At 49.4% G+C, this 27727-nt stretch overlaps 1 protein-coding gene across 1 annotated transcript; it reads left to right on the top strand.

Annotated features, from left to right (window-relative positions):
- The first annotated feature begins 4446 nt into the window (after positions 1-4446).
- On the top strand, positions 4447-17409 carry HMG20A (high mobility group 20A). The gene is made up of 8 exons (XM_056865747.1): positions 4447-4536; positions 5829-5976; positions 7387-7599; positions 9125-9257; positions 10319-10350; positions 14807-14882; positions 15776-15991; positions 17231-17409. The coding sequence occupies exons 1-8, from the start codon at positions 4448-4450 to the stop codon at positions 17365-17367; spliced, it is 1044 nt and encodes a 347-aa protein (XP_056721725.1). The 5' UTR covers position 4447; the 3' UTR covers positions 17368-17409.
- The last annotated feature ends 10318 nt before the right edge of the window (positions 17410-27727 follow it).

Here is a 27727-nt window from a genome sequence, read left to right as displayed (position 1 = left end):
TCTTGAGCTGCCGCTCACACCTGCAGCGTCCCACTGTGCCAAAGCGGCTGGGCGAGGGTGTCGCTTCCTTTTGGGAACGCAGTTCTGGATTCTTATTATGACAAAGGGGCTCAGGAAGGAAGGAAGGACGTGACTCGGGCTGGGTTGTCAGAGTGACTTTCCCTTCTAAACCGCCAATGGTTGGGCCTTGGCCAAAGAAACTGCTTTCCTTTCCAACTGCCCCAGCGTCCACCTAGCCAGCGTGGCATAGTGGTTTGGAGCGGTGGACTCTGATCTGGAGAACTGGATTGGTTTCCCCCTTCCTACACTCAAAGCCAGCTAGGTGACCTTGGGCTAGTCACAGCTCTCTTTGAGCTCTCTCAGCCCCATCTACCTCCCAGGGTGTCTGTTTTGGGGAGGGGAAGGGAAGGTGATTGTAAGCCAGTTTGAAACTTCTTAAAAGGTAGAGAAAGTCGGCATATAAAAACCAACTCTTCTTCTTCTAATCTGGTGAACTGGATTTGTTTCCCCACTCCTTCACATAAAGCCAGCTAGGTGACCTTGGGCTAGTCACAGCTCTCTTCGAGCTCTTTCAGCTCCACCTACCTCACAGGGTGTCTGTGGTGGGGAGGGGAAGAGAAGGTGATTGCAAGGTGGTTTGAGTCTCCCTTAACTGGTAGAGAAAGTCGGCATATAAAAACCAACTCTTCTTCCTTCCTTCCTTCTTCTTCCCTGAGAAAGGATCCTTTTCCCCTACCAAAACACTATATTTTGAGTTTTTGCAAGCCTCTCGACAGCCTCGTAGCTCCAGGATCTCCGCGGCAGTGACTCTTTCCGTTGGAGAAGGCCCACGGCTGTGACAACAACTGAGAGACCAGTTCTGGCAGGAAGGCCTAGATGCTAGCAAATCCGACCCTTGACCTGGCATCCTACCTACCCATAATTTTATCCTTTTCCAGCGGAGACCCCCTCCTTTCTCTTCCCGTGGGAATTGCTGCACCTTTGCAAATATTTGACCTCTTCTTGTGGGACCCGACTTCCAGTGCCCGGCCATATGGATTAAAAAAATTCAGTTTTTAAAATAAGCGGGTGGTTGGTGTCCTTTGAGCTTCCTGTGTTTACAGCCTGGTTAGCGCAGCGTTAAAGCTGCTTCCAGCTGCTTCCCATGCAGGGCTGAAAGCCGGGTTAAAACTTTGGTTTCCAGATGCAAAAAAGGCAAGATTTTTTTTTTAAATGAAAGCACATGAAGCTGCCTTCTACTGAATCAGACCCTTGGTCCATCAAAGTCAGTATTGTCTACTCTGACCGGCAGCGGCTCTCCAGGGTCTCAGGCAGGGGTCTTTCACCTCACCTACTTGCCTAGTCCCTTTAGCTGGAGATGCCTGGGATTGAACCTGGGACCTTCTGCATGCCAAGCAGATGCTCTGCCACTGAGCCACGGCCCCTCTAGTACAAGCTAGAGCAGGGGGTCCCTGAACTTTTTCAACCCACGGGCATGTTTGCAAGTCTGGCACAGAGTGGTAGGCACAGCCACAAAACAGCTGCCACAAGAGGTGACTCCAGCCACACAATGGCCGCTGCACCTTACCTTCAGTTACACAGCAAAGATCCTTGTTCCGTGGTGGCAGCTGCTTCCTATGCAGTATTTTTAAAAAACCCTCACAGCCAAGCAGAAGCCTTGTTGGGCAGAAGCCCCACTTGGCTCCACCCACCTTCTAAAGAAGAGAGCCAGCGTGGTGTAGTGGTTAAGCGCGGTGGTTTGGAGCGGTGGACTCTGATCTGGAGAACCGGGTTCGATTCCCCACTCCTCCACATGAGTGGTGGAGGCTAATCTGGTGAACCGGATTAGTTTCCTCTCTCCTCCACACGAAGCCAGCTGGGTGACCTTGGACTAGTCACAGCTCTCTTCGAGCTCTCTCAGCCCCACCGACCTCACAGGGTGTCTGTTGTGGGGAGAGGAAGGGAAGGAGATTGTAAGCTGGTTTGAGACTCCTTAAAAGGTAAAGAAAGTCGGCGTATAATACCCAATTCCTCCTCCTTTTCTTAAGAGCAGTGGACTCTCATCTGGTGAAACGGGTTGGTTTCCCCACTCCTATACATGAAGCCAGCTGGGTGACCCTGGGCTAGTCACAGCACTCTTCGAGCTCTCTCAGCCCCACTGACCTCACAGGGGTCTGTTGTGGGGAGGGGAAGGTGATTGTAAGCCGGTTTGATTCTTCCTTAAGTGGTAGAGAAAGTCAGCATATAAACTCTTCTTGTTTGTGGCTTCCTAGAGGCACCTGGTTGGCCACTGTGTGAACAGACTGCTGGACTTTCTTATGTTCTTATGTTCTCCTCCTCCTCCTTCTGAAAAATTTATTAGTTTGTGTGTGTTGAAAGCCATGGTGGCCCGGGTAGCAAGTCCCCATACCTCTTGCTCTCCCAAGTGTGAATAAGGCCTACATCTAGTTTATAAACATCCCCATTACCTCTCCTGGAGGAACCTGGGACAGGGGTAGGGGGGTCAGCTGCTTTCCTTACACCCTTTAGCAAATGATGTCCTTCGATAGTGGAATTGACACCCTTTACATCGCCCTTCCTGAAAATGTAAATGGAAGCTTGGGTAGCGTTCCCCGGAGGCAGGGAGATTGATGCGGAGCATCTGTTTCACCTAGACCTTCAATTGATCTGCCGGGCCGGCCATTAACGGAATGCTTATTTAAAAAAGAATAACACGGTTGTATGCCGAAAGAGGCGCATTTGTCATCCGCTATGGCCGAAACCATCTCAATCTGTAAAATATATACGTGTAATATATAGTGAGTTTCTAGCGGGTTAAGAGCAACAAAGTGCATTTGCTGGCGGTGTGTAAATAAATCTTCAGAGCCGAGATGAGGGGCACATCCATCAGAATGTGCCGTAGTGAAGCTGTCCCTTTCACCTCGATAGGGTGCGTGAAGGAATTGCTGCCAGTAGATTGGGCCTGACGTGAATAGAGCAGAACCGGGTTTCTGGTGAAGTAATACTGTCATCACGGTCGAATTTTGTCAGTTTCTTTTAAGAACATAAGAAAAGCCCTGCTGGATCAGACCCAGGTCCATCGAGTCCAGTGGTTGTTCACACAGTGGCCAACCAGGGGCCTCCAGGAAGCCCACAAACAAGACTACTGCAGCAGCATTTTCCTGCTTTCAGCTGATGGGAGTGAAAGAAGAAAAAGGTGCAGCTATTAGGAATAAGTATTATGTTAGATGTTAAGTGAGGTCTAAATTTAATATTCCTGGAGTTAACTTCCCTACGGAGTAAGATTGAGGAAGGACAAAAATAAATCACTTTTTAAGTGGAGGTGTATTTTAAAGTGCGCCATTCTACAAACTCCTTTACCATTTCTCTTATGAAAAGCAGGTGACTGGGATCCAACTGCTGTGTAAGATGCTCCCATCTAGTGCCGTAATGTGCTCTATATGGCATGAGGCATTGTTATCACACTTTGTGGTGTGCGTCTTGCATTGAAAAGCAAAAAACTGTGCTTCTCAATAGTCGCCCTTCAATAGTCAACCAACCAACTCTGTAATCACTCTTGAAACTGGAGAGAGATTGCCAATATGAAGCCAAGTGGACTGAGACCAGCTTCGAAGCGGCAGTCGATCACCCCTGGCTACAGCTCCTGCGTCTGGAGCTCCGTGCCTATTGCGGGGCGTTAATAGAAAAAGATCGACTGCTAAAGCTTTATTTAGTTCCTTTCATCCATAAAAGTTCCCTGCCTTACAGCGCAGTCCTAATGCAGAGTTACTCCAGTCTAAGCCCGTTGAAATAAATGGGCTTAGAAGAAGAAGAGTTGGTTTTTGTATGCTGACTTTCTCTACCACTTAAGGAAGAATCAAACCGGCTTACAATCGCCTCCCCCTCCCCACAACAGACACCCTGTGAGGTCGGTGGGGCTGAGAGAGCCCTAACAGAGCTGTGACTAGCTCAAGGTCACCCAGCTGGCTTCATGTGTCAGAGTGGGGAAACCAACCCGGTTCACTAGATGAGCCTCCGCCGCTCCTGTGGAGGAGTGGGGAATCAAACCTGGCTCTCCAGATCAGAGTCCACTGCTCCAAACCACTGCTCTTAACCACCACACCATGCTGTAGTAACTCTCTTTAGGATTAGTGGTTGGTGGGTGGCGGCGCTCATTGCAAATTCAAGCAAGAGCCAGCGTGGCGTAGTGGTTAAGAGCTAAATGGCCCTTGGGAAAGTGTGCTTTGTGGTGTTGATCACAGCTAGCCTTCTGCTTGCCCGCAGGCAGCCCGACCATGGTACCATGTATCACGTCTGTGGTCTGTATTCATTTAAGTGGGACTTTGGAAACCTTGCCCAACCCTAACGGAAGTGAACTAAGAGCTGTGCTAGCCTAAGGCTTGCGCTGTTGGAATTGACGGGCAATTGGACGAGTCCGAGTAATCCTCACGGTAAAAAATTGTTTCTTCGGGTTTCATTTGCAGGTACAATGGAGAATCCAATGACGAGTTCTTCTCCCCCATCGCATTTTCCAGACGACGAGGGCTCGAAAGAGAGCAACGATATCGTCTCCACTGGGTAAGCCGCTGTTCTTCCATTCTCGGGTTAAGCAGACCTGGCCCGCCACGTGCTCTCTGGAGATCGTCTCCTTTAGAGGACCTTTTGGCCCTGGTTTTCAAGCACTCGCTTCTAAAACGCCATTCCACCTTCAGCGACTTCTTAACCTTCACCTTCTTGTTTTGAAAGCAGCTGAGATTTCTTTTAGCATCCTTGTAGAGGAGATCGTTTAGAGACGATGCTTACATGGAAAATGATTTATGGGTGGGTTCAGTGAGTCGGTACTAAGTCTGCAGTAAGAATAGTGGATTTTTTTGTGAGATATCATAGAATAATAGAGTTTGAAGGGACCACCAGGGTAATCTAGTCCAACCCCCTGCTCAATGCAGGAAATTCACAACTACCTCTTCCCCCCCACACCCAGTAATCATTCTGTGCTTGAAAGTTCTGGGTGTAAAGTAGCACCCTTAAAAAATTTCTGGATTGTGTAGATCAGTTAAAATGCTTAAGGCTATTTCGCTTAGAGAAAAGGTGGGCGGGGGAGACATGATGGAGGCCTATAACGTTAGGCGTGGTGTGAAGTAAGTGGACAGGGAGAAGCTTTTCTCCTTCTCTCATAATACTAGAACCCAGGATCATCCACTGAAGCGGAAGGGTGGGAAATTCAGGACAGACATAAGGAAGTACTTCTTCACTCAGCGCATGGTTAAATTATGGAACTCTGCCACAGGATGTGGTGACGGCTGCCCATTTAGAAAGCTTTGAAAAGGAAGTGGGCAAATTCATGGAGGACAGGGCTACCAGCGGCTACTAGTCATGGCAAGTACCTAAGAACATAAGAAAGGCCTTGTTGGATCAGACCAAGGTCCATCAAGTCCAGCAGTTTGTTCACACAGTGGCCAACCAGGGGCCTCTAGGAAGCCCACAAGCAAGACAACTGCAGCAGCATTATCCTGCCTGTGTTCCACAGCACATGATACAATAGGCATGCTCCTCTGATCTTGGAAAGAATAGATGTGCATCAGGACTAGTATCCAATTTTGCCTAGTAGCCATTCCCTCCACCAGTAATCGTTCCCACTATATGTTATGTTCTTAGAAGAGCATTTTAATGTGAATTTCCTAATGCAACTGCTGTAGACCATTTCACAGAAAACCTTCTGGCAGGTCTAACATGCTGTGCTTTGATAGCCACTTCCTGGGAGCACCTGTTACAACAACCTTGATGTTTGTGGCATCCCAAAGACGTTACGGCGGGCGACCGCTTGATAACAGCAAGGCCGTCTCACAGCGATCCTCTCTGGCTCCTTCCAGGCTCAACCACTCGGAAGGGTCCTGCAGCGGCAGCGGCTCACAATCCGCCCACCATCCGGATTTCGCGGAGGAGGCCCTGCAGGCTCCGTTGCCTCGGAGTGAGTCATCCAGCAAAGCCGAAAATAACGAGCCGAGACCCGAGGAGGAGGTGAGCAGAAAACGAAGGGGATGCAGCCTCGGATTTCGGTCGTCTCATGAATTGAGTTACCCGTTCACGGTCGTCCGATGAATTGAGTTACTCCTAATAGGCCAGCCGCGGCTGACTGGCATTGTCCCTTGTTGCTTTCTTCGTTGAGCAAGGGCACTTGCGGGTGCACTGGCGATGACGGTGCCTGGCGCTTGCCTCCGCTCGTCCCGTGAGAGGCGGGGCTAAGAGCGTTATCAACTGTGGGCAGGGTCAAACAGGACCACCCTTTGGCAGGGCGTGTGGTTGGTTCTCCTTCTGCAAACGCATTTGGTCCGAGCCAGTGCCAAAGGCAAGATACAAAGCAGATAGACTGTCTGCCGTTCTGGCAGCTCGAAGCTTAGCTTCTTACAGTAAATGTTTTTAGCAGGAGACTGCTTGCCTCGCAGGCTGAAGTTTTCAAAGCCTTTACTCAGGTGATGCTGTGATCTTAGTTTCCTATTTCTGTAATAATGGCATTACCCTTTTTTCAGTTCCCAGTCCTAGGTGTGGTGTAGTGGTTAAGAGCGGTGGTTTGGAGCGGTAGACTCTGATCTGGAGAACCAGGTTTGATTCCCCGCTCCTCCACTTCAGCGGTGGACTCTAATCTGGTGAACCGGGTTTGTTTCCCCGCTCCTCCACATGAAGCCAGCTGGGTGACCTTGGGCTGGTCACAGTTCTCTTAAGAGCTCTCTCAGCCCCACCTACCCCACAGGGTGTCTGTTGTGGGGGGGGGGGGAAGAGAAAGTGATTGTAAGTCGGTTTGATTCTCCCTTAAGTCGGCATACAAAAACCAACTCTTCTTCTTCCTCTAGGTCTAAAGGTTGTGAAAGCTGATAATTGGTTTCCATTTTTTTTTACATGACCCTTGGAAGTTCCTGTCAACAATGTGGGCTTTTTAGAATGGGAGTTTCTATCTCCACCGCACCCCGTCCCATCTAGTTTCCACCAAGCAACCTCGTGCTTACCTGTGCTGCTTCTTCTCCAACCCAGGCTTGCTTTTGGTTGTGTGTGACTAGTCTGGACTCCAATTGCCAAAGCGGCCATTTTCTCCAGGGGAACGGATCTCTATCAAGCTCTCTGCCATGGAAGCTTGCTGGGTGACCTTGGGCCAGTCATGCACTCTCAGCCTAACCTACCTCGTGGCACTGTTTGCGAGGGTAAAACAGAGGAGAGAAGAAAGCTGTAAGCTGCTTTGTGTCTCTGCTGGGGAGAAAGGCAGGGCGTAACTGAAGTGAATAAATAAATAAATTCTGAGGATTGGGCTGACGGAGAATTTTCCCATTTAAAAGAAACACCAGCGGGATGTCTGAACTTAGCCCCATTTGTCATTTTTCAAGGTATTCAAGATGCTCTTCTAGAATTAAAGCAATTGGATTTTCTTCTGTCTCCTAGCAAAGAACTAAAAGAGGAGGATGGTCCAAAGGGCGAAAGAGGAAGAAACCCGTAAGGGACAGCAATGCTCCTAAATCTCCCTTAACGGGCTACGTGCGGTTCATGAATGAGCGGAGGGAGCAGCTTCGAGCCAAGAGACCTGAAGTTCCTTTCCCGGAAATCACCAGAATGCTGGGCAATGAATGGAGCAAACTCCCTCCCGAAGAGAAACGGGTACCACTAAATTTCCTTCCCATGTTATAATTTCAGAAGGTTGAAAAGCCATGTTCGAGTCCAGTAACACCTTAAGAGGCCAACAAGATTTTCGTGGTATGAGCTTTCGAGAGTAAAAACTCCCTTTGTCAGGTACGGATCTTACGAAGGGAGCTTTGACTCTCCGAAACCTCTGCCCGGGATCAGAATTTTGCCCCACCCTGATACAGTCCCCAGCTCTTCAATTGTTTAATGGAACCCCCCCCCCACTTTGAGAGTGTAGGATTCAGATTGTAGGATAAAAATCTTTTTGATCGCTATCAGAACCTTTTGCAGCATACCCAGTGTACAAATAAAAAAGGAGTATTTTAAATCCCCCCCCTTTCCGTTCTGCCTCATGAAGCACCTTCCAGTGCCCACACTCGTGCTGCTTATCGCTAGTTTCTGCACGGGGATGTAAAGCTAGGGGAATGGGGGGGGAAGGCCTGGGGGGGCAAATTAAATTCAAATTCAACGGCAGGGAATGGGTTGCTTTTCATGTGAAAGGGCGCCATGATCTTCATGCTCGCCTGTGCCTCACACCCGAGCACGTCGACAGCCCCCTTTGAAGTCCTCTGCCGCTGAGCTCCCTTCATTAAGCAAATGTGACAGAACGCTCTGGGCGACGTTGATCTGATTCCTTTAGAACTCGATTCAAACGTGGCGCTGCTCTGAATTCTGGGGATCGATTCGCCCCCCCGCAGGGAACGCGATCTCTGTACACGCACAGCTTAAGAGAACATGCAAGTCAGCGAGTCTCTCTCGCTGATCGCCCTCCGCATCGCAGGGGGTTCTAGACTGGGCAGCTGTGCTTTGAAAACCAAGCCCCCATTAAAAGACATAGAGCATATACGCAAAATCAGTCAATGCTGCCTTAGCCTCGGCCAGCAAATGTCAGTACCGAAAGGATGGCTTTTCAGAAAATGGCTGGGCTCATACTTGGAATAGTATATATACCTAGGGGATGGGAGTTCTGCAGTTAAAGAACAGCTGTTGAGATTTGGGGGGGGGGTTCTGGAATTTAACCCACAGATAATGCAATCGAGAGAGTTTCCAAGGGTTGGTCTGCAGTGGAACGGCTACGTTCCAGTAGCCCCCTTCAAGAGCCAAAGATCCTTTTGCAATGTAGTCTTGTGAGATGGTTTCAGAGGGTAGCCGTGTTAGTCTGTAGTAGAACAGCTAGATTTGAGTCCAGTATCCCTGTAGAGACCAACAACATTTGGGGGGGGGGGGAATAAGCTTTGACTCCCAAAAACTCATACCCCAAAAATCTTGTCGGTCTCTAAGGGGCTATGGGAGTCAAATCTAGCCACAGTCAGGGGGTCTCCCTCAGCTGACCTTAAAGTGGGACACAAGGGGAGAAGGCGATAGTCTCCATTTTCACGTGTTCCTCCTGCCTTTTTGCCTGTCGACCATGGCAGCAAATGGTTCTGCTTGGTAATCCTTATGGTATATTCTTGGGGATTTAAAAGAACAAACGAGCAAATCCTCGCTTCTCTTGTTGCAGCGCTACCTCGACGAAGCAGATAGAGATAAAGAGCGTTACATGAGGGAACTGGAGCAGTACCACAAAACCGAGGCGTACAAAGTCTTCAGCAGGAAAGCCCAGGACCGGCAGAAAGGCAAATCGCATCGGCAAGGTATTTAGCTGCCACCACACAGCCCTCTGTAAGTGTCACAAAATGCCGCTAGAACACTTAGATTCACGGGTTCTCCGATAAATGGCCCGCGGCCTGCGATAGACGTGCTATTTCACCGGTCCTTCTTTTGCTTCGGGCAGGATGTGTTTGCAGCATATAACTAGACCGTCGGTTGCTTATTTCCTAGTCCGGCGTGTCATCCACGCATTATCTGTTTCTCTTGATTTTTATCTCTGGGCCAGTCGCCCGGCGTTTCATTCCCCTCTTAACATTCCTCCAATAACCCTAAAATAAACAAGAAGCAGGATGAAGTTTGAGGCTGAGCAGACAAAGAGGCTGTGCTGTGAAAACGCAAGCTGATTTCTCAGCAGCTGGGACTGGCGTGTGGAGGGGGCAGAGGTCCTGCAGCAGAACTCCTAGAGGGCAGTGAACAAACCAGACTGTCGCTGCCTCGGCTGTAAAACTCCCTGGGACCCTCCCCTGGGATTCCATCAACCTAGGGGTCCTCTCCTTATCCCTCCCCCACCCTACCTTGCTAGTTTTAAAAGGAACACTGAATTGCTGTCTTCCTGTGTAGTAGCTAGTGGGCTGAGTAGCCTAGGCTAGCCTGATCTCATCGGATCTCAGAAGCTAAGCAGGGTCAGCCACGGTTAGTACTCGGATGGGAGACCACCAAGGAAGGCCAGGGTCGCTGCTCAGAGGCAGGCCGTGGCAAACCACCTCTGTTTATCTCTTGCCCTGACCTCGAAGGCCCAGGCTGGCCTGATCTCATTGGATCTCGGAAGCTAAGCAGGGTCAGCACCGGTTAATATTTGGACAGGCGACCGCAGGGTCACAGCGCAGAGGCAGGCAATGGTGAACCACCTCTAAACGTCTCTTGCCTTGAAGACCCTGTGAGGGGTCGCCGCAAGTCGGCTGTGACTTGAAGGCATATCGTTGTTGTCGTTATGATTAAGTAGCTAGAAAAAAAAAGCATCATGGAATGTGCCTCTGGGCTGCTCCACACACACCCCCACACACCTTTTTACAATATAATTTGCTCTTCTTTCTTTCCCCTCCAGAAGGAGCACGACAGACCGTCCATGAGCACGAGGTGAGTTATTAATTCCTCCTAATACATCAGAAGTTCATTTTTTTTAAATTGTAGTTTGAGGCAGAGGTCGAGGAGGTGTGTAGACAGTGGGTTCCCCCGGATGAAAATCCGCACTTCCCCTTCTGTCTCTCCTTCCTCAAGCGCAAAGCCTTTAGTGTCAGCCCCGAGCACAAGGGAAGTATTTGGTCTAACCACAATTTGTTGTCCTGGTGTCCGGATCGAGAGCGCTTTCATAAATTGGGGTTTACCTCTTGCCCGCAGGCTGGGACTTTAAACCGCAGTTTAGTTTGCGGACGAGATGCCAGGAAGTCTTTGGCCACGGCAGGCGAGGGGAGGCAAGAGGGAATTTGCAAGCCGGAGGCTTTCTGGCTTGTTAGCGTCAGGGGCAAGGGTGCGATTTGTTCATGACTTCTGAATGCGGCCTCCCTCTTCAAAAACTAGAACAGAACAAAAAAACCCGGGTAAATAACTTTTAAATCACTGGGCGAGAAACTTGGACTTCTCTTTCATTCCAAGCTTTTCCCATAAAGCGGTTCAGCTCTTTGGAAGGTTGTTAAGTGCCGATCGCCAGTCCTCCTCCTGCTGTTCTTGTCTAAATCTCTTTAGCTGGCATTAGAACCTCGCGTTTTATCACAGGGCTCCGGATGCTCTCTGTCCAAATGTGCTCTTTTGCGGCGTCTCCGAAAGCCAAATTATTCTGTCGCGCCAGCCAATGTAAAGCTGTTAACAGATTTCAGCTGCCTTATTATACACACATACCGAGGTTATAGTCACAGAAAGGTGTGGCTTTGTCACGCAACATCAGTCCATTAGAGTTGGAACAACAACTCCTGTTGCCTCCGAAGTGTTATTATCCTGCGGAGGAGCACGGATTGCTTGGCATCTATCGTGTACACTGCGAGATGCTCGAAAGGGCAGTAAACCACATTAAAAAACGATCGTCTGGGAGTCCTACGAAATACCGATGTCGCAAAACCGCCAAGATAAATTTCATGAAAGAACCCTTTCTTTTCTTGTTCTCCTTCTCTTCCTCATCGTATCTCCACTGATCTCATCAGTTTTGCAGTTATTTCTGGAGCCCCTAAAATTAGGTCCTGTTCTAAAAGCCGGCGGCATTATTTTCCGGGCCAACCACATGGCGCAAATGTCCCTTTGTCTCGTTTATGGATGGTGCTAGAAGCCCTCGGTTTTGTGTTTCTCTTCTATTTTATGATAAACGATCAAAAAAAACCCCAACACTAAGCCCGAACAAATTAGCCCTTTGCAATGAAGTGGTAATCAAATCCGTATGATTTTAGTCCCTCGAGTGAGCCTCAGAGTGGTTTAAGTACATCGGAGCCCCCAAGAGGATCCTTTGCATGCTGGGGTAATGTACTCAATAATGGAAGAGGGCTGATGGTTTTCATTACCACTGTTCCGTTAAGCAGGATTTCTCTGCCTTTTAGAGAATGAGCAATTTTGCTTAATTGCTAAGATGCTGATGGGGGTGGGGCGGGAAGATTGTACTTGGGAGAATCTCTAACCCCCCCAGGACGGCACTTGCAATGCCCACGCCGCCTCCCCCTTCCGGTCTGAAGGAGCTGTTTTGTTGTTTATTTCCCAGGGTATTTCCCCACCCCCCCAAGCTTTCCAACTCAGATGATGTCAGTGCAAATATTTCTGCCTCCACACCTCTCAGCTTGCTGAATGTAGAATAACAGGTGTGCATGAGCCCGGCCCCACCTTTAATATCTTCTCAGTTTAAAGCTCTTTCCCCTGAAGTGGGAGGGGAATAGAAGGGGAAAGAAAACTACTGGAGGATGAGACACTGCTGTCCAGGTTTGGGGGCAGGGAATTATGTTCCTTGTGTGTCTCCCCCCCCCCCAAGTGGATTTCCAGAATGGGCCGGTTCCCTTTGAATTCTGATGCCCCCGGCAGCCCCCTGTATAGCCTGCTAGATTGGCCTCGGCCTCAGATCTCAGCCTTAGCCGAAATTAATATGCCTTGTATTTAGTCATCTTTAAAAGGGCCGTTGCCATGTAAACTTATTGCACCTTTTCCTTTCAACACACCTTATTTCTGGTAGAAGCATCTGACAGGTGGTGGGAGTGAGACCAGAAACATTTTTTGACAATCCTCACATCTCTGTTGCTGCTTCCAGATTTAAGGTTTTATTCCCCCAGCTTGCTGGGGGTAAAGTGTAGACGACTGGTGAAGGCAAAGGCAAACCACCCCGTAAACATAGTCTGCCTAGTAAAGGTCAGGACGTGACATCACCCCATGGGTCAGTAATGACTCTGTGCTTGCACAGGGGGCTACCTTTACCTTTTTTATCCCCCCCCCCCACACCCTGATCTTGTGTTTGTGCCTCACCAGGTCTGTGTATTTCTAGCTGCCTTTAGACCACTTGAGAAGCTCCCCCTCCTCTTTATTAGAAGATAAGGCAGCTCTCGGAGAGTTTGCTCAGGCAGCCGCACAAAGGGTTGTCTGAAGGTCTACGGCGCGGTTGTCTCTCTTGGCCGTCTGCCAGATGGCACACAGTCCACCGCTGCCTTCGCCCCCTTTACGAGGCAGAGGACGATCTGACGCACCGAGCCTTAACTGCCAGAATTCCCTCGTAGGCTCTTAACCACTTAGCTTTCTTGCTTGGCCCCAAATTATGTTTGACACTTCATTTAAAGCCAAAGGTGTTCAAATACAAACGGTGCTGGCAAAAAAAAAAACACAAGCTAGCAGAGAGGCATTCCATCTCTGCCATGTATAGGTTGTTTTTTTTTTTTTTTGTGGCGCATGCTTAGCAACCCAAATGGGCAAGAGACCAGGTGCATCCTTCCCGTCTCTTCCTTTCTGAGCTGTGCCACCATTGTATTACCGTTTGGTTAATAATTGCCATGACGGCAAAGGAGGAAGCACGTCCTTAACCAGCCACAGATACGTACTGTAGGTTTCAGGAATCCTCCATGTTGCTCTGGGCTCTGAGCGATGGCTGAAAGAATTCATTAAAACGGCGCCTTTTTCCAAAGCTCCTTACACAGCCTTAATTAATCATTGCTGCAAGGCTTCCCTAGAGGAGACCTGCAAAAATGCATAGAATATTAGATTTAAAGAGAATTTTGTGTATCTTTAAGGTTCTACCACTCTCCCGCTGTACTCTCTCACTCACATGCTCTTGTCTTCTCCTTCACCCTCTCTCCCCATCACTCGGCATCCTTTCTTCACCGCAGTTCCTCTTGGGGGGAGATATCCGTAGAAGGACTGTGCTCCCTACGGTTGCCAACCACGGTTTGGGATTTTCCTGGAGATTTGGGGGTGGAGCCTGGGGATGGGGGGAGGTAGGCAAGGGGAGGGACCTCCGCGGGGTACAGTACCATAGAGTCCACCCTCCAAAGCAGCCCTGACTCGTAAAAACAACCCAGACATCTTTGACTGTCAGGAGTCAGGCCTTTTATTTCAAGCCGAAATACAAATATTCTCGGTTGTCGGACGTCTTACGCTGTGCTGAGTTGCGTGGCCAGGGTTTAACGGATAACCATGACTCCCAACAGCTCATTTCTCCCCCACTAAATGCCTGAAGACCCAGTTTATCTTTGGAGCTGCCAGTGTTCTAGTTTTTGTCTTTCCCCTTCTTAGCGCGTTAAAAACATCACTGGGTTCGAACGAGCAGCGGTTTTAGATCCACGCCATTGTTGATCCTGTGCGTGCGGACAATAAGCCCCCTTGACTGTAGCAGGACATGCTTCTGAATGACTGCGTCAGATTGCACTCCACTGCTCATGTTCCCCTCTGACACGCCAATGATAAATTAATTTGGAGAATGTAATCCTCGGGCAAGGCAGAGCTGTCCTTGTCGGAGTGACCCCTGGCCAACGGCAGCAGCCTCTCTCGTCTTCCTGGTTGGGATGCTGTTCGATTGCTCTGTACTTCTGTACAGGTGGGACAATAAAACTGAGCCATACCTTGGCAGGTGCCACTGGGCAGTGTTTCAGAGGTCAGGTTTATGAGATGACCCTTTTGGCTTTGCTGTGCACCAGCCAGAAAGAGGGCCAAATGCCTTTCCGCCGAGCATCTGTGTGATGGTGGCTAGGTCACACTTGCCTACTCCCCTTGACTCTTAAGTGACTTGCACAGTGCAAAAGGGGGAAAGATGAAATGCAAGACGGGAGAGGCGTGAGAACCAGCCCGTTATAAATTCTGTTATCGCCTGTGGGCCCTCCAGCTAGTATTTGCTGCCCTTGGTGGGGGTGCCTCCGCTAAAGGTTTCTCCTACTCTTACGCAATCCTACGTGTGTTTGCTCAGAAGCAAGCCCCACTTGGTTCAGTGGGGCTTACGTCCAGGTAATAGGACTGGAGCCTTAGTGTCGTTCCCAAAGTCCCTCCTAGGTGCTGCGTGAAATCTCCACTGTTTGCCATTTTGAGTCTGTCCATCATTTCTTGCCGAGAACACTCAAGCTGTAACCTTGTTCTTGTCTGTGCGCAGAAGGAAGCTGATACCAAGGAACGGTCTATGTTCGATATCCCAATATTCACAGAGGAGTTTCTGAACCACAGTAAAGGTAAGCAGGACATGAATGATGCATTCCCCCAATATTGCCAGTGATCAGAGAGGGAGGGGGAGGAAAACACTTCCACTGAAATAGTTTTGTTTGCTTTTCCCTGTTCACCGAAAACATTCCTTGCCTTTCAAGAGAGCCAGCTTGGTGTAGTGGTTAAGATTGCCGGTGGAGGATCCGGAAGACCCAGGTTCGAATCCCCACTCTGCCACGGAAGCTGACTGGGTGACCTTGGGCCAGCCTACCCTGCCTCACAGGGCTGTTGTGAGGGTTGGAAGGGGGAGCCCGTAGGCTGCCCTGAGCGCCTTGGATGAAGGGCAGGATAAAAATGTACACAAAAGATAGATTTCTGTCCAGGTGTTTGCACTTCTGTTAAATCCAGCAGACTTTGGTTTACGTTTCCCCTGTGAATCAGGAATCCAAACTGGGAATAAACTCCTGCTTTAGAATTGTGGTTTTCAGAGCAAGTGCATACCATAACTTACTGGTTCAGACATAAGGGCAGCAGACAATGGGACAATGTTTTATTTTGTTTCCTAACTAGCTGGCCACACAAGAAGAGGATGGAGGGGGATGTAATGTAGAAGCTCAAGGATACACTCCACCCAAGAGTCATTTGTGTAGTGGCAAACTGTGGTTTGCTGTTATGTATGAACAAAAACAGTGTTTCTTGGGAGACAAGCCACCTTCACTATAGCTGTTAAAATGTTTTTTCCACTGGAGGGAGGCTGTTGTCAGTTGCTTTTGTGTCATCATTGTATGCCTAACCCTAAATCGCCACGGGTTCCTTAGGGCCCAACCCCAGCCAAGACCGAAATACTCTTTGTATCCAGCTGCTGGTCTCTTAGACGGCTTCTTTGTTTCCCCCTTCTCTTTTCCTGTCGGGCGGCCGACAGCGCGGGAAGCCGAGCTTCGCCAGCTGCGCAAGTCCAACATGGAGTTTGAGGAAAGGAACGCTGCCCTGCAGAAGCATGTGGAAAGCATGCGCACAGCCGTGGAGAAGCTGGAGGTGGATGTGATCCAGGAGCGCAGCCGCAACACCGTGCTTCAGCAGCATCTGGAGACCCTGCGACAGGCCCTCACCAGTAGCTTTGCCGGAGTCCCGTTGCCAGGTAAAAAGGACTTACGGTACGGCGATTCTCTTTCTGTTTCTAAGCCCTTGAGCGTGCTTCAGAGTTGACAGCCCGTGATTTGCTTCTTGCTGCAGATCTGTCTTGGGAGTTTCCAAAAGTTGGGGCCCAGTGAGGAGAAAGGGTCAGTTCAGATGCTTGTTGTTGCAGGAACCAGCTGAGGGGGATTCTCAGGTTGTCTTCCCTTGCACCCAGCTCGACGCTTCCACTTTCATAGCAAACCACGTTCTGTCATTGCATCTGAACCACAGTCCATCTGCTTGGAGCAATCTCCATGATCAACCGTAGGTTGTGGCTTTGGGAATAACAAACTTAGGTTTGTTGCAAATTTCTTCAGGAGGAGAAGAGCAATTATGGGGCCAGAGAACTCGAGCCTGAGGATCCCCCATGGGTTCATGTAATGGCAGTCAGCGGTGTTTTACATGTGAACAACACCAGAGAGTTGGACTTTTAGGGCAGGTTGTGCTACTCAGTAGCATGATCTGTTTGCTTAATCGTGGGCTTTCTTCCCCTCTTTGCCGAAGAGGGACGTCAGCCTGGGACAGGCATGCCACACATTATTTGTTTTATTTTTATGTACCTTATTTATGGCCCACATATTTATAGCTCGCTGGGAGCTCAAGGCGGATTGCAGAATAAAGAAAGAGATAAAATGTAACCAGGCAGCGTAATATATTAAATGAAGAAAGCAATAGGACTAGGGATACAAAATTCAATGACAACACAAGCATCAAACTGCCTAAAGCTAAGGTATAGTGTGAGCAACGTAGAATGTGGGATTACTAGATACAAAGCACTGCAGTAAAAGCTGGGCAATACCTACAATAAGGGATGTTACCACAAATAATCATTGCAGATCTGTTCCCATGCGAAAGTCTCCTTCCTTACCCAGGGCCCTTCAGGCGGACCTGAGTGTACCGAATTAGGGGGAAAGCGGCTGCCAAGGGGGGGGTACAATTTCTATCATATGCCAAGCTGTGGAGTTCCCCACAAATCTGCAATGGGTCTGACAGGTTTGCGTACGGTGATCCACGTAATCGCATTTGGCGCCCCAGCAAACAGTTCAGGCCTGTTGTGTGGATGAGAATTGCTCTGCGAATCTGGCTGTTTACCTTGTTTGTTTCAGTCTTTTGACCCTTCCAGTGCCAAGCAGTGCCAACTGCTGTTGCCCTGCTTAACTCAACGTGTGCTCTGTTTCCTTTTATGCTGTGTGTCTTGCAGGAAGTGGCGAGACCCCCACAATGGACACTATTGATTCCTATATGAATAGACTGCACAATATTATTCTGGCAAGCCCACAGGAGAATGAGACCCTTATAGCCACGGTCCGGGAGGTTGTAAACCGCCTCGAACGCTAGCGGCCTCTCCCTTACCAGGACCTCTACAGTCATTATTGCTAGGGCCGAAATGAGAAGCCGCTGACATCCGAAATGATTGGTTTGGCTTTCTTTAGTCAGAATTCAGATTCCGAGGCCTGGTTTTGGGGTTGATAGTCCGTATTTGGGTGAAATTAGGACAGAGCACGTCAGTTCCACAAGAGAAACCAACACACTTGCTGTTCATACAAAGTATTTCTGATATTCCGACGACGTATAATTTTCACAGCTGTATTTCCCTCCACAAGGACACTTTTAGTATCACAGTTGGTAAACAAAAGGGAGAACAAATCTCGTCTTCCCACATTCCTGCCTGCAAGCAGATCTGAAACGGTTCGACTCTCCCCCGCCCAGTTTTTCCCAGCTGAAAGCACCAGCGTGCATTATTTGATCTGAACGCACAAGGCTCAGTCATCGTATCCTGCGATTGGAATTGCCCTTGTAAAATCAAATGGTCTTTTAATTCGGGCGGGTTCGAGTCCATTTGTGCTCCAGGAAGCCAAGCCTCCTCCACCTTTCTGCGCCCGACCTTTCACAATAATTGCATGGCGCGATTAATTGCCTGCTTCTCCCCGTCATGACTGAGCCAGATCCGAAAGGCGGCTGCCCTTCCCGAGAGCAGCCAGATGGAGCCTCCTGCAGTTCGAAGTGAACCGGTCCCCCAGCAGAATGAAGCCAGCGGCGTTGACCGCCGCCATTTGATGAAGGGGAACAGCTTGCGAACAGAGAACCGGGATTCTTATTTTTGACAGCACACCCACCTCCTCATTTTAACAGAGCGTTTTCTCTCGGCACCGAGATATCCTGTAAAAGAGAGACTTAGGGAATTTGCCTCGGGGAAGGGTGCGTGGGTGTGTGTGCTGTTCAGTCTGCAACAGGCTGTGATAACTGGCAAAGAGGTCTGTCTTCAGGCAGATGCTGGAAGGGCACCTGAGCCAGATGGTTCCCGTTTAACACCTCTCGCCCGCTGAAGCTCGCTTGACGTGTCAGACACCGAGGCAGGTAGCTGTGCTTGTTGGCTGTTTGCCTCTACGAGAAACCCCGAGGGAGTTACCAGCATCGCCTGCAGCTTCAGAATGTAAACGTTGCTGGTTCTGGGGAAAACCGGATTTGAATTTGAACCGCTTTGCAGCAAAATAAATTAAAACACAGCCCCCACCACCACCACCTTAACCCCCTTTCCATCCCCTTCCTTGCTCGTTTTGGTTAAAAAAGACTCTTTCTCACTCTCTCAACACCACCCTGCAAATGAGGCAATTTAAAACGTTGATCCCAGCCTGGCCTCCTTATCCAAATATGAACACTCGACTAGTGGTGATTGCTCCCCGTTCTCCTGCCTTAATAAATTACCTACGACATTTGCTTGGCTAATTCTCTCCCAGCAGGAGGGGGCCAGCAGGGCCAAGGACACGAACTCGAAGGGCGAGGCCCCCCCACGGCAGATAAGCAGCAGAGCTCCGGGCAGCCACCGAAACAGTTCCTGCGTGTCAAGGTCACGGCAATCTGTGTTTTGTTTCTTTCTTTTTTTTGTTGTTCTCCACCGTTGTCTCGCATCTTAAGATATGGATAGGCCGGGCCCAAGCCTGCTGGGCAGAAATCAAGTTCCCCCAGCTAGTCGTTGGGGGAACGATTCGGATCAAGGACAGCTGCCAGGATCTCTCCTAATCTGTCCCCTTTGCCAGGCTAATTGCAAAAGGGGGTGGGATGGGGGTATAAGCAGGGATTTGCCGATCCCTTGAAGGTACAGCGTTATTCTCTCACCATTAACTGGAGGGGCTCTGTGTTGCATTCCTGCTGCTCCTTGGCTCTGAATATCTATCATGTCATTCCACACCGTCACTCCAATAGCTTGATGAACATTAGCCATGCTGAAGAATGTCCAAATTGGGTAGCTTTGCATTATGAGCCACCCTCCCCACTTGAAAAGTCTTAACACCATTTTAGGGGTCGGGGACCCCTGTCAGATCTCGACCTGCTCAAGGTGGGGCTTGCATTTCTGTCCCCCCCCCTCCACCACTATCCTGCCTTCTCTCCAAGCCCCCTCTCTCTCTTGAGCAAACAGCCTTGATCTTTGCGAAGAAACAGGTAGTAACTGGCAGCGCGGGAGATACGCAGGATAGTCCTGGAAGGTTCCTAATCGTCCGGCTATTACAATTCTCGGTAGCCACTGTTTCCTGTCAGGGTGGATGGGAATTGTAGTTTTGTTGGGCTTCCTGCTTGGTTTATGAAACTATAGTTCCTATATCGAGGCCCCCTGCAAGAAATTATATTTGAGGGATGCTTGGGAATTGCAACAGCTGATTTGTTTGCCTGTTTTAAATAGAAAGACAGGTTATAAATATAAATAAATTGCAAAGAGGGATATCTTCTGGGCCTCTTCTGTGTTTTGGGAGCTTTCCCTTTCCACTTGCAAAAGAAGGATTGGTGGCTTGGGAAGGACTGGGGTGGTTAGCAAATTATACCCAGATATGTGTTTCCCCCCACCCACCCCCCAAGAGCTTGACACAGGTACTTTCGAAAAGCGCTTTTCTTTCTTGGGGTTGAGCTAGGCAGGACAGGATTTCCCCCATCGCTAACTAGTGTTAAATCCTCCAGCAATTAAAAAAACCAAACCGGATTCATGGAACACCATCTCACAATTGCAGGCCTACAAAAGCCACACACATCACTGGGGCCACTCAGACGGGGCTCATTTCACCTGCATGTCTGGGAGCCAAGACCGTTTTTTTGTCATTGTCATTGCCACTGACCGTGTTGCCTGTGTTTTGTAAAATGACCAAAAAAAAAAAAATTGTACTTCATCACTTGGTCCATCAGCAGAAGCTCTGAGCCGGTCACCTTGAGCTGTTTCAGTCTTGTAACAGTTGGCGTTGCATTTTAATAAATGTTTTCCATTTTAAAGGATGCCCCGGTGGCATGTTGTGACTCTTAATATACCTCTTCATGATCCACGTGGCCCATGTTATGTCATCTGATTTCTCTTTCCAAGCTCTCCTATAGAGGAGGAGTAGGAGTTGGTTTTTATATGCCGACTTTCTCTACCAAGGCTAAGGGGAGACATGATAGAGATCTATAACATTATGCACGGTTTGGAGAGAGTGGACAGGGAGAAGCTTTTCTCCCTCATAATCCCAGAACACGGGGGTCATCTGCTGAGGCTGGAGGGTGAGAGATTCAAAACTGATCAAAGGAAGTATTTCTTCACACAATGCATCGTTAAATTGTGGAACTCCCTGCCCCAGGATGTGGGGATGGCTGCCAACATGGAAGGCTTGAAGAGGGGAGTGGACCTGTTCATGGAGGGGAGGGCTATCCATGGCTACTATTCAAAATGGATACTAGTCACGATGCATACCTATTCTCTCCAGGATCAGAGGAGCAGGCCGAATATATTAGGTGCTGTGGAACACAGGCAGGATGGTGCTGCAGCAGTCATCTTGTTTGGTGGCTTCCTAGAGGCACCTGGTTGGCCGCTGTGTGAACAGACAGCTGGACTTGATGGGCCTTGGTCTGATCTGGCATGGCTTTTCTTATGTTCTTGTGTTCTTACCACTTAAGGAAGGATCAAACCGGCTTACAATCACCTTCCCTTCCCCTCCCCACAACAGACACCCTGTGAGGTCGGTGGGGCTGAGAGTGTGTGACTGGCCCAAGGTCACCCCAGCTGGCTTCGTGTGGAGGAGTGGGGAAACCCAACCCTGCTTCTCCAGATTAGAGTCCACCGCTCCAAACCACTGTACCATGCTGGCTGTCTATACTGAATCGATACTAGGGTTTGAACCAGAGACCTTCTGGATGTAGAACATGCAGGTCTCCCACTGAGCTGTAAGCCCTTTGGCAGGTCTTTATTGACACATGCTGTAAGTACCCAGCCACCTTGCCCTGGTACCTTTCCATAAATTGTGTCTTGTACAAGTGACAGTTTATACAGAAATTTCATCGGCTGTTGATGAATGTAAACATCTAAGATGCACTGACAAATTTTCTTTCCTTGCAAGGTTTTCTAGCGTGCTTTTAAAGCCCCAGAGATGCCTTCCCAAAACCCTTTGTCATTCTGACAGATACATACCTCTAAACCTTATTTCTTCCTACTTGTTTTATCTGCAGTCTCTTAGCCTGTGGATGTTTTTTCTCTGAAAGGGATAAAGAGAGCGGGGAACGAGAGCCGTTATGGAAATGAACGGGGAGGGCAGGTGACAAGACTGGGGAACAGGCTCGGCTTTTGCCTTTCAGCATCTTGCTTAGCGTTCAAAAACAATTCAGTGCTTGGAAATCTGTTAGGACCCCCAGGCGTGATCTGTATTGGGGTCCCCAACCTTTTTGAGCCTAGGGACACCTTTGGAATTCAAACACAGTGTGGTGGGCGTAGCTGAAGATGAGGGACGCTTGGCCCCACGTAACCACACTGGGCAACGGTACCGCGTCAGGCCGAAGAGCCCAATAAGGTTTGGCCCCGGGGGCTCCCCAGCTTCGTTCAACCTGTGGACCCTTCCAGAATTTCGGGAAAGAGTTGGCTCTGCCGCAAAATGGCTGCCGTGGGGGGTGGAGCCAATTGCAACAGCCGCTTCCTGTAGCAGAGGGCATTTTCTGAATGGGAGTTCCTTGCGGATGCCAAGGGGCTACCTCCCGGGATCTTCTGAAGCCCCTCCTACGCAGAGAAGGCGGAGGAACGCCGGAATCAACTCTGCTTTGCACAGGAGGATCTGATTGTTTGTTTGTTTTTGATAAGTTTTAATTGTGTTTTTATGGGATACAGAAGGAAGAAAAGGGAGGGAGGGAAGTTTTGCATCCGTTTGCAATAGACAGTATTATCTCAGTCAATATACACACATAAAATAAAAATTATGCTTGCTACAACTGATTCAGTATGCTGGTTTCTATCCTGTTCTTACTTCATTAAGAAGTAATCAGATATATTCTTAAACATATTAGACAGCCACTAACATGGGAAAAAGAATAAAAATAAAATAGCGTTATAGATAGACCATAGTTTCAATTTCTTTAAAGGTTAATCATTATTAAGGTAAACCAGATGTATACATAAAGAATAGCGTTATAGATATACCATAGTTTCAATTTCTCTAAAAGTTGATCATATGCATTTATTCATGAAGAAAACATCTACTCACATAAAAAAGAAAAGAATTGAGCTGAATCTTAAGTAATTAAGGACATATAAATGTACCATGGTAACCATTTCTCATTAAATTTCTCGACATTTTGCGTGTCGTCTGAATTCATCAAATAACTCATTTTAGCCAAGGATCCGGTTTGTTTTCAGAACCTAAAGGAAAGGGGAGAGGTTGGCTGCCCATCTGGACCCCGGGAGGGTTTTCCGAGTCCAGTGAAAATTCGTATCTGGCTCGGTCAAGGATGCGTGGGTGTCGTGCGCCTGCCAGGGATGAGTTCAGCGTTGTGCTAGCCAGCCAGCTTCACAGGGAGTGACCCGAAGTTCCCTTTTGGTTGTTGTTGCATTCACTACCCTTGGGATTCTGTCCTCAAGACTTAGGAAGCAAAGGAAGGCCAGGAAACGCGTCCGCAGGTGCCATCGTCCCCCCTGGTGCTGCAGACGCAGATCATCAGTTCTGTTCGATGAACGTCAGAGAATCCCAAAGGTACTGAGTGCAACAACAACCAAAAAAGGGGGTGTCTTTCCCAGCCTGTGTTCCTGTTGTCCACGTACTTCACAGGACGCTGGGACTCGGGTCATGCGCCGCCAAGTCTCCGTGTCCACGTCGCACATTCCTCTTTTTCCGATCAAGTGGGACCGGTCACCTCGATTTCACCGCACACATTGCGTAGACTGAGTAGCGGCAAGCAAACATTTCTTTTTCTCTTCCCTCTCCTGCAAGAAAACCAACGAGGCCTGTTTTCCTAAAGAGGGAACTCGAGTATTTTATTTATTTTAAAACATTGATTAGCCCGCCTCTCTTCCTCCCAGAGCTCAAGGCGGCTTACAATATAAATAAAACGCATAAAACGGGTACGTTGAATAGATACAAAACAAAAAATCTTAAAATCAGAATTTAGGACTGATTTAATTAAATGCAGTCCTAAATAAGATCGTCGCCTGCTGTCTCCTAATGATTGAGCGCTAGGGGGCCAGGCGCACTTCCCTGTGGAGGCTGTTCCTTAATCGTGGGGCTACCACTGAAAAGGCCCTCTCTCATGTACCCACCAAACGAGCTTCTTTGGTTGACGGGACAGTCAAGAGGGCCTCTCCCTCTGATCTTAATTCCTGGGCAGGAACATATGGGACAGGACGGTCCTTCGGATACCCTGGTCCCAAGCCACGTAGGCCTAGAAAGCATCGGGTCGGCCCCGATAAGAAAGAGGGTGCGGGACAGAATCAGACCTTCTGTCCGATCCAGCTCGCATTCCTCACATTCATTACGCACGCTGGCATGTTCTCGATTCCGGGACTCTTTCCAAAGACTGTTCTGTGGGCGCGAGGTCTTGCGTCGAACCTGGCCGTCTGACAGGAGGTGAGGGAACGCCTGATGACTAGGTGTTGACAGTTGAATCCTTCCCCTTCCCTCCGGAGACCTGAACTTTGGTCCCAGTTTTGCGTACCTAGGGAAAGAATGTGTGCTTGGCTTCAATGGAAAGAACACATGCCACGGCGGCATAATGCTGAAATTTGATGAACTGTCAAATTTTTGCCTTTTGGGCGGTTTTGATCTGAGTCTCGCCCCAGTGTCTATTTTTAATACGACCGAACGCACAAGCGCCAGAGCTCCAAAGAGGCATTGGTGGAAGGGATAACAGGTTTTACAGCCTAATCCAGTTAAGGTTGCCCACCCTGGGTTGGGAGATTCCTGGAGATTTGGGGTGGAGCTCAGGGAGGGCAGAGTTTGGAGAGAGACCCCTGCCGGATATAATGCCACAGAGGCCACCCTCCAAAGCCGACAATCCAGGGGAACTGATCTCTGTAATCTGGCGATCAACTGTAATTCCCTGAGATCTCCAGGTCCCGCTTGGAGGTTGGCAACCTGAGATCTGGCGGTCATGTGAAGAAGTGGGGAATCGAACCCAGTTTTCCAGATCAGAGTCCACCACTCCAAACCACCGCTCTTAACCACTACACCACGCTGGCTCTCTTGAAAGGATCAGGTAGTAGATGATGTGAAAGGCCTCAGCCTGAGACCCTGGACAGCAGCTGCCAGTCTGAGTAGACGATACTGACTTTGATGGACCAGTGTTCTGATCCAGTATAAGCCAGCTTCATGAGTTCCATATATTCCATTGTGCCAGCAGGGGGAATTGGAACTCGGTGTTGGAATGCTGAGTTCAGATCTCTGCTCTCACATGGAAACTTGCCGGGTGACCTTGGGCCAGTCCCACGCTCTCAGCCCGGCCTACCTCACAGGGTTGCTGTGAGGATAAGACGGAGGAGAGGAGAACGATGCAAACCGCTCTGGCTTCCCCTTATGAGAAGATCATGCCGTTCTGCACTCTTCTTGTTTGCTGCAACTAAGGGAATGAGAGCCACTTGATAGATGAAATGATTCCGATTTGATAGAACGCCAAGTTTTTCTGCAGAAGTGTTTTCGCAATTAGGCTATATAATATATATATATATATATATATATATATATATATATATATATATATATATATATATATATATATATTGTTGGCTTTGTTTCTTTTAAAGTTAACACGCTTTTCTCCCAACCCTTGCTTCATTAAATCCGCCTAGCCCCGAATTGGCTTCCATTCCAGCTGCGTTTTGTTGAATGAAACCTTATCAGAGCCGCCTTCTGTTTTGAAAGGCCTTGTCGACTTCACGTGTGTGTCTCCGGCGCTCCCGATCAGCCCCTGGCTTGTCTATTTGACGTGCGTGTTAAATGGTGTTTCTGACAGGTTGAGGGTTCAATGTGTGCTTTCCAAGCAAAGAAACAAAAGAAGAGCTTTTCTGATTTGAAGCTGATGCTCGGGGTGGGGGTGGGGAGTCGGGAAGGGAAGATGATGGCATCATACCCCACTGAAGCCCCTCCCCAAACCCCGCCCTCCTCAGGCTCCACTCCCCAAATCTCCAGGTATTTCCCAACCAGGAGCTGGCAACCCTAGGTTCTTTGCCGTAGTTTCTGTGCCGTCCCACATGGGATTATGTACATGTGCAGGCCTGCCGCTGAGGTTTTACTAGAAAGCTCTTCTCTTCTAGCACTTTTTAAAGCGCTAGGCTTCCCCTTTAGAGAGATCTAGAAGGGAAGAAGAAGAGTTGGTTTTTACATGCCGACTTTCTCTACCAGTTAAGGGAGTCTCAAACAGGCTTACAATCACCTTCCCTCCCCCTCCCCACAACAGGCACCCTGTGAGGCAGGTGGGGCTGAGAGAACTCTAAGAGAGCTGTAACTAGCCCAAGGTCACCCAGCTGGCTTCGTGTGTTGGAGTGGGGAAACAAATCCAGATTAGCCTCCGCCGCTCACGTGCCGGAGTGAGGAATCAAACCCAGTTCTCCAGATCAGACTCCACTGCTCCAAACCACCGCCCTTAACCACTACACCACGCTGGCTCTTTTTAGTAAAACCTTTGCGGAAGGCTTGCGCGCATGCGCAGTCCCACGTGGGCCTGCACAGAAGACCACTCGATGAACAACAGCTACAGATAAGCTCAACCCCTCATTTTGCCCCCTTTGACGTGTGGTCCTCCAGGGCTGTGGCTCTTCTGGCTTGCGTTTCGGTGGTGCTGGTCTTTCTCGCCTCTGTCAATTAAACATTTCCTGTCCGCTGTCTCTCCGTTGGATCAGGGCCATGTCCGTTCGATTCTTAGGCCACAGACTGACGCGCACATCCCACAAAGCTCTTCCTTCTCCGGGAGGGACGGGGCCCTTTTCAAGCGCATTTCCTTTTTCGAAAGCTGGGGCAGGGGAGGGCGGCTGTGTGGGTGGGGAAGCTACGGACGGTTCCACCACCACCCCTCCCCGCCAAGGGCAGAGGTCCGGCTTCCCGTTCAGCCAAAGTTTTCTAGCGCCGAGCAACAGATGGTGACACAACGGCGGTGGGGGAAAGCAAAACCCCACGGATAAAAAGATCTCTTGAGACCCCTCTCTCTTCCTTTCCCCTTTGCTCCGCAGCTGCAGGGTCGCTTCTCGGTTTAATAATCATCTAGGGGTAGAAGAGGGCAGAAGGTCAGTGCCCCTTCCTCTTCCGAAGGCCGTTTCCTGCTAGTAATTTATGTGGGGTATTTTTGGTGGTGGGGGAAGGCGTTAGCACATTCCTTCACACTTAGCGTGATTTGAGCTGTATCCTTTGGAGGCCGGAATACATCCAGGCGGAGCAGGAATAAAGCATCTTTCCGCTCATAGGGTTGCCGGCTCTAGGTTGGGAAATTCCTGGACGTTAGAAGGGTGGAGCCTGGGATGGGGAGGAAACCTCAGTGAGGTACAATGCCCTAGAGTCCACCCTCCAAACAGCCATTTTCCACAGGGGAAACTGATCTCTGTAGGCTGGAGACAGGCTGTAATTCCAGGAGCTCTTCAGGCACCACTTGGAGGTTGGCAGGGCTGGCCCTGCTTAGCTTCCAAGAGCTGACAAGATCAGGCTATCCAGGGCCATCCAGGTCAGGGCCAACCATTGTTGAGAACGTAAGCCCTGCTGGATCAAGCCAGTGGTCCATCCAGCATCCTGTCTCACACAGCGGCCAACCAGTTCCTCTAGAGGTTCAAAAACAGGGCATAGAGGCAGAGACCTTCATAAGGACATCAGAAGAGCCCTGCTGGATCAGACCAGTGGTCCATCGAGTCGAGCATCCTGTCTCACACAGTGGCCAACCAGTTCCTCTGGAGGTTTGACAACAGGGCATAGAGGCTGAGGCCTTCATGAGAACATCAGACGAGCCCTGCTGGATCAGACCAGTGGTCCATCGAGTCCAGCATCCTGTCTCACACAGTGGCCAACCAGTTCCTCTGGAGGTTCAACAACAGGACATAGAGGCTGAGACCTTCATAAGGACATCAGAAGAGCCCTGCTGGATCAGACCAGTGGTCCATCTAGCCCAGCATTCTGTCCCATGCAATGGCCAACCAGTTTCTCTGGAGGTCCAACACAGGGCACAGACACCAAGACCTTCATGAGATCATTAGAAGAGCCCTGCTAGATCAGACCAGTGGTCCATCTAGTCCAGCATCCTGTCTCACGCAATGGCCAACCAGTTCCTATGGAGGTCCAACAACATGGCATAGAGACCGAGGCCTTCATGAGAACATCAGAAGAGCCCTGCTGGATCAGACCAATGGCCCATTGAGTACAGCATCCCGTCTCACACAGCGGCCAACCAGTTCCTCTGGAGGTCCAACAAACAGGGAATAGAGGCTGAGGCCTTCCCCTGATGTTGCCTC

The sequence above is a fragment of the Euleptes europaea genome, chromosome 20 (genome assembly GCF_029931775.1).
Source record: "Euleptes europaea isolate rEulEur1 chromosome 20, rEulEur1.hap1, whole genome shotgun sequence".
Classification (NCBI taxonomy): Eukaryota; Metazoa; Chordata; class Lepidosauria; order Squamata; family Sphaerodactylidae; genus Euleptes; species Euleptes europaea.
This window is presented reverse-complemented; position numbering and strand designations above follow the sequence as displayed.

Bases quoted from the DNA above. Each gene is read 5' to 3' on its own strand.
- HMG20A (XM_056865747.1), top strand. From the start codon at position 4,448: ATGGAGAATCCAATGACGAGTTCTTCTCCCCCATCGCATTTTCCAGAC. The intron at 5,977-7,386 runs GTGAGCAGAAAA...TCTGTCTCCTAG, and splicing joins AGCCGAGACCCGAGGAGGAG to CAAAGAACTAAAAGAGGAGG. The intron at 14,883-15,775 runs GTAAGCAGGACA...GGCGGCCGACAG, and splicing joins GTTTCTGAACCACAGTAAAG to CGCGGGAAGCCGAGCTTCGC.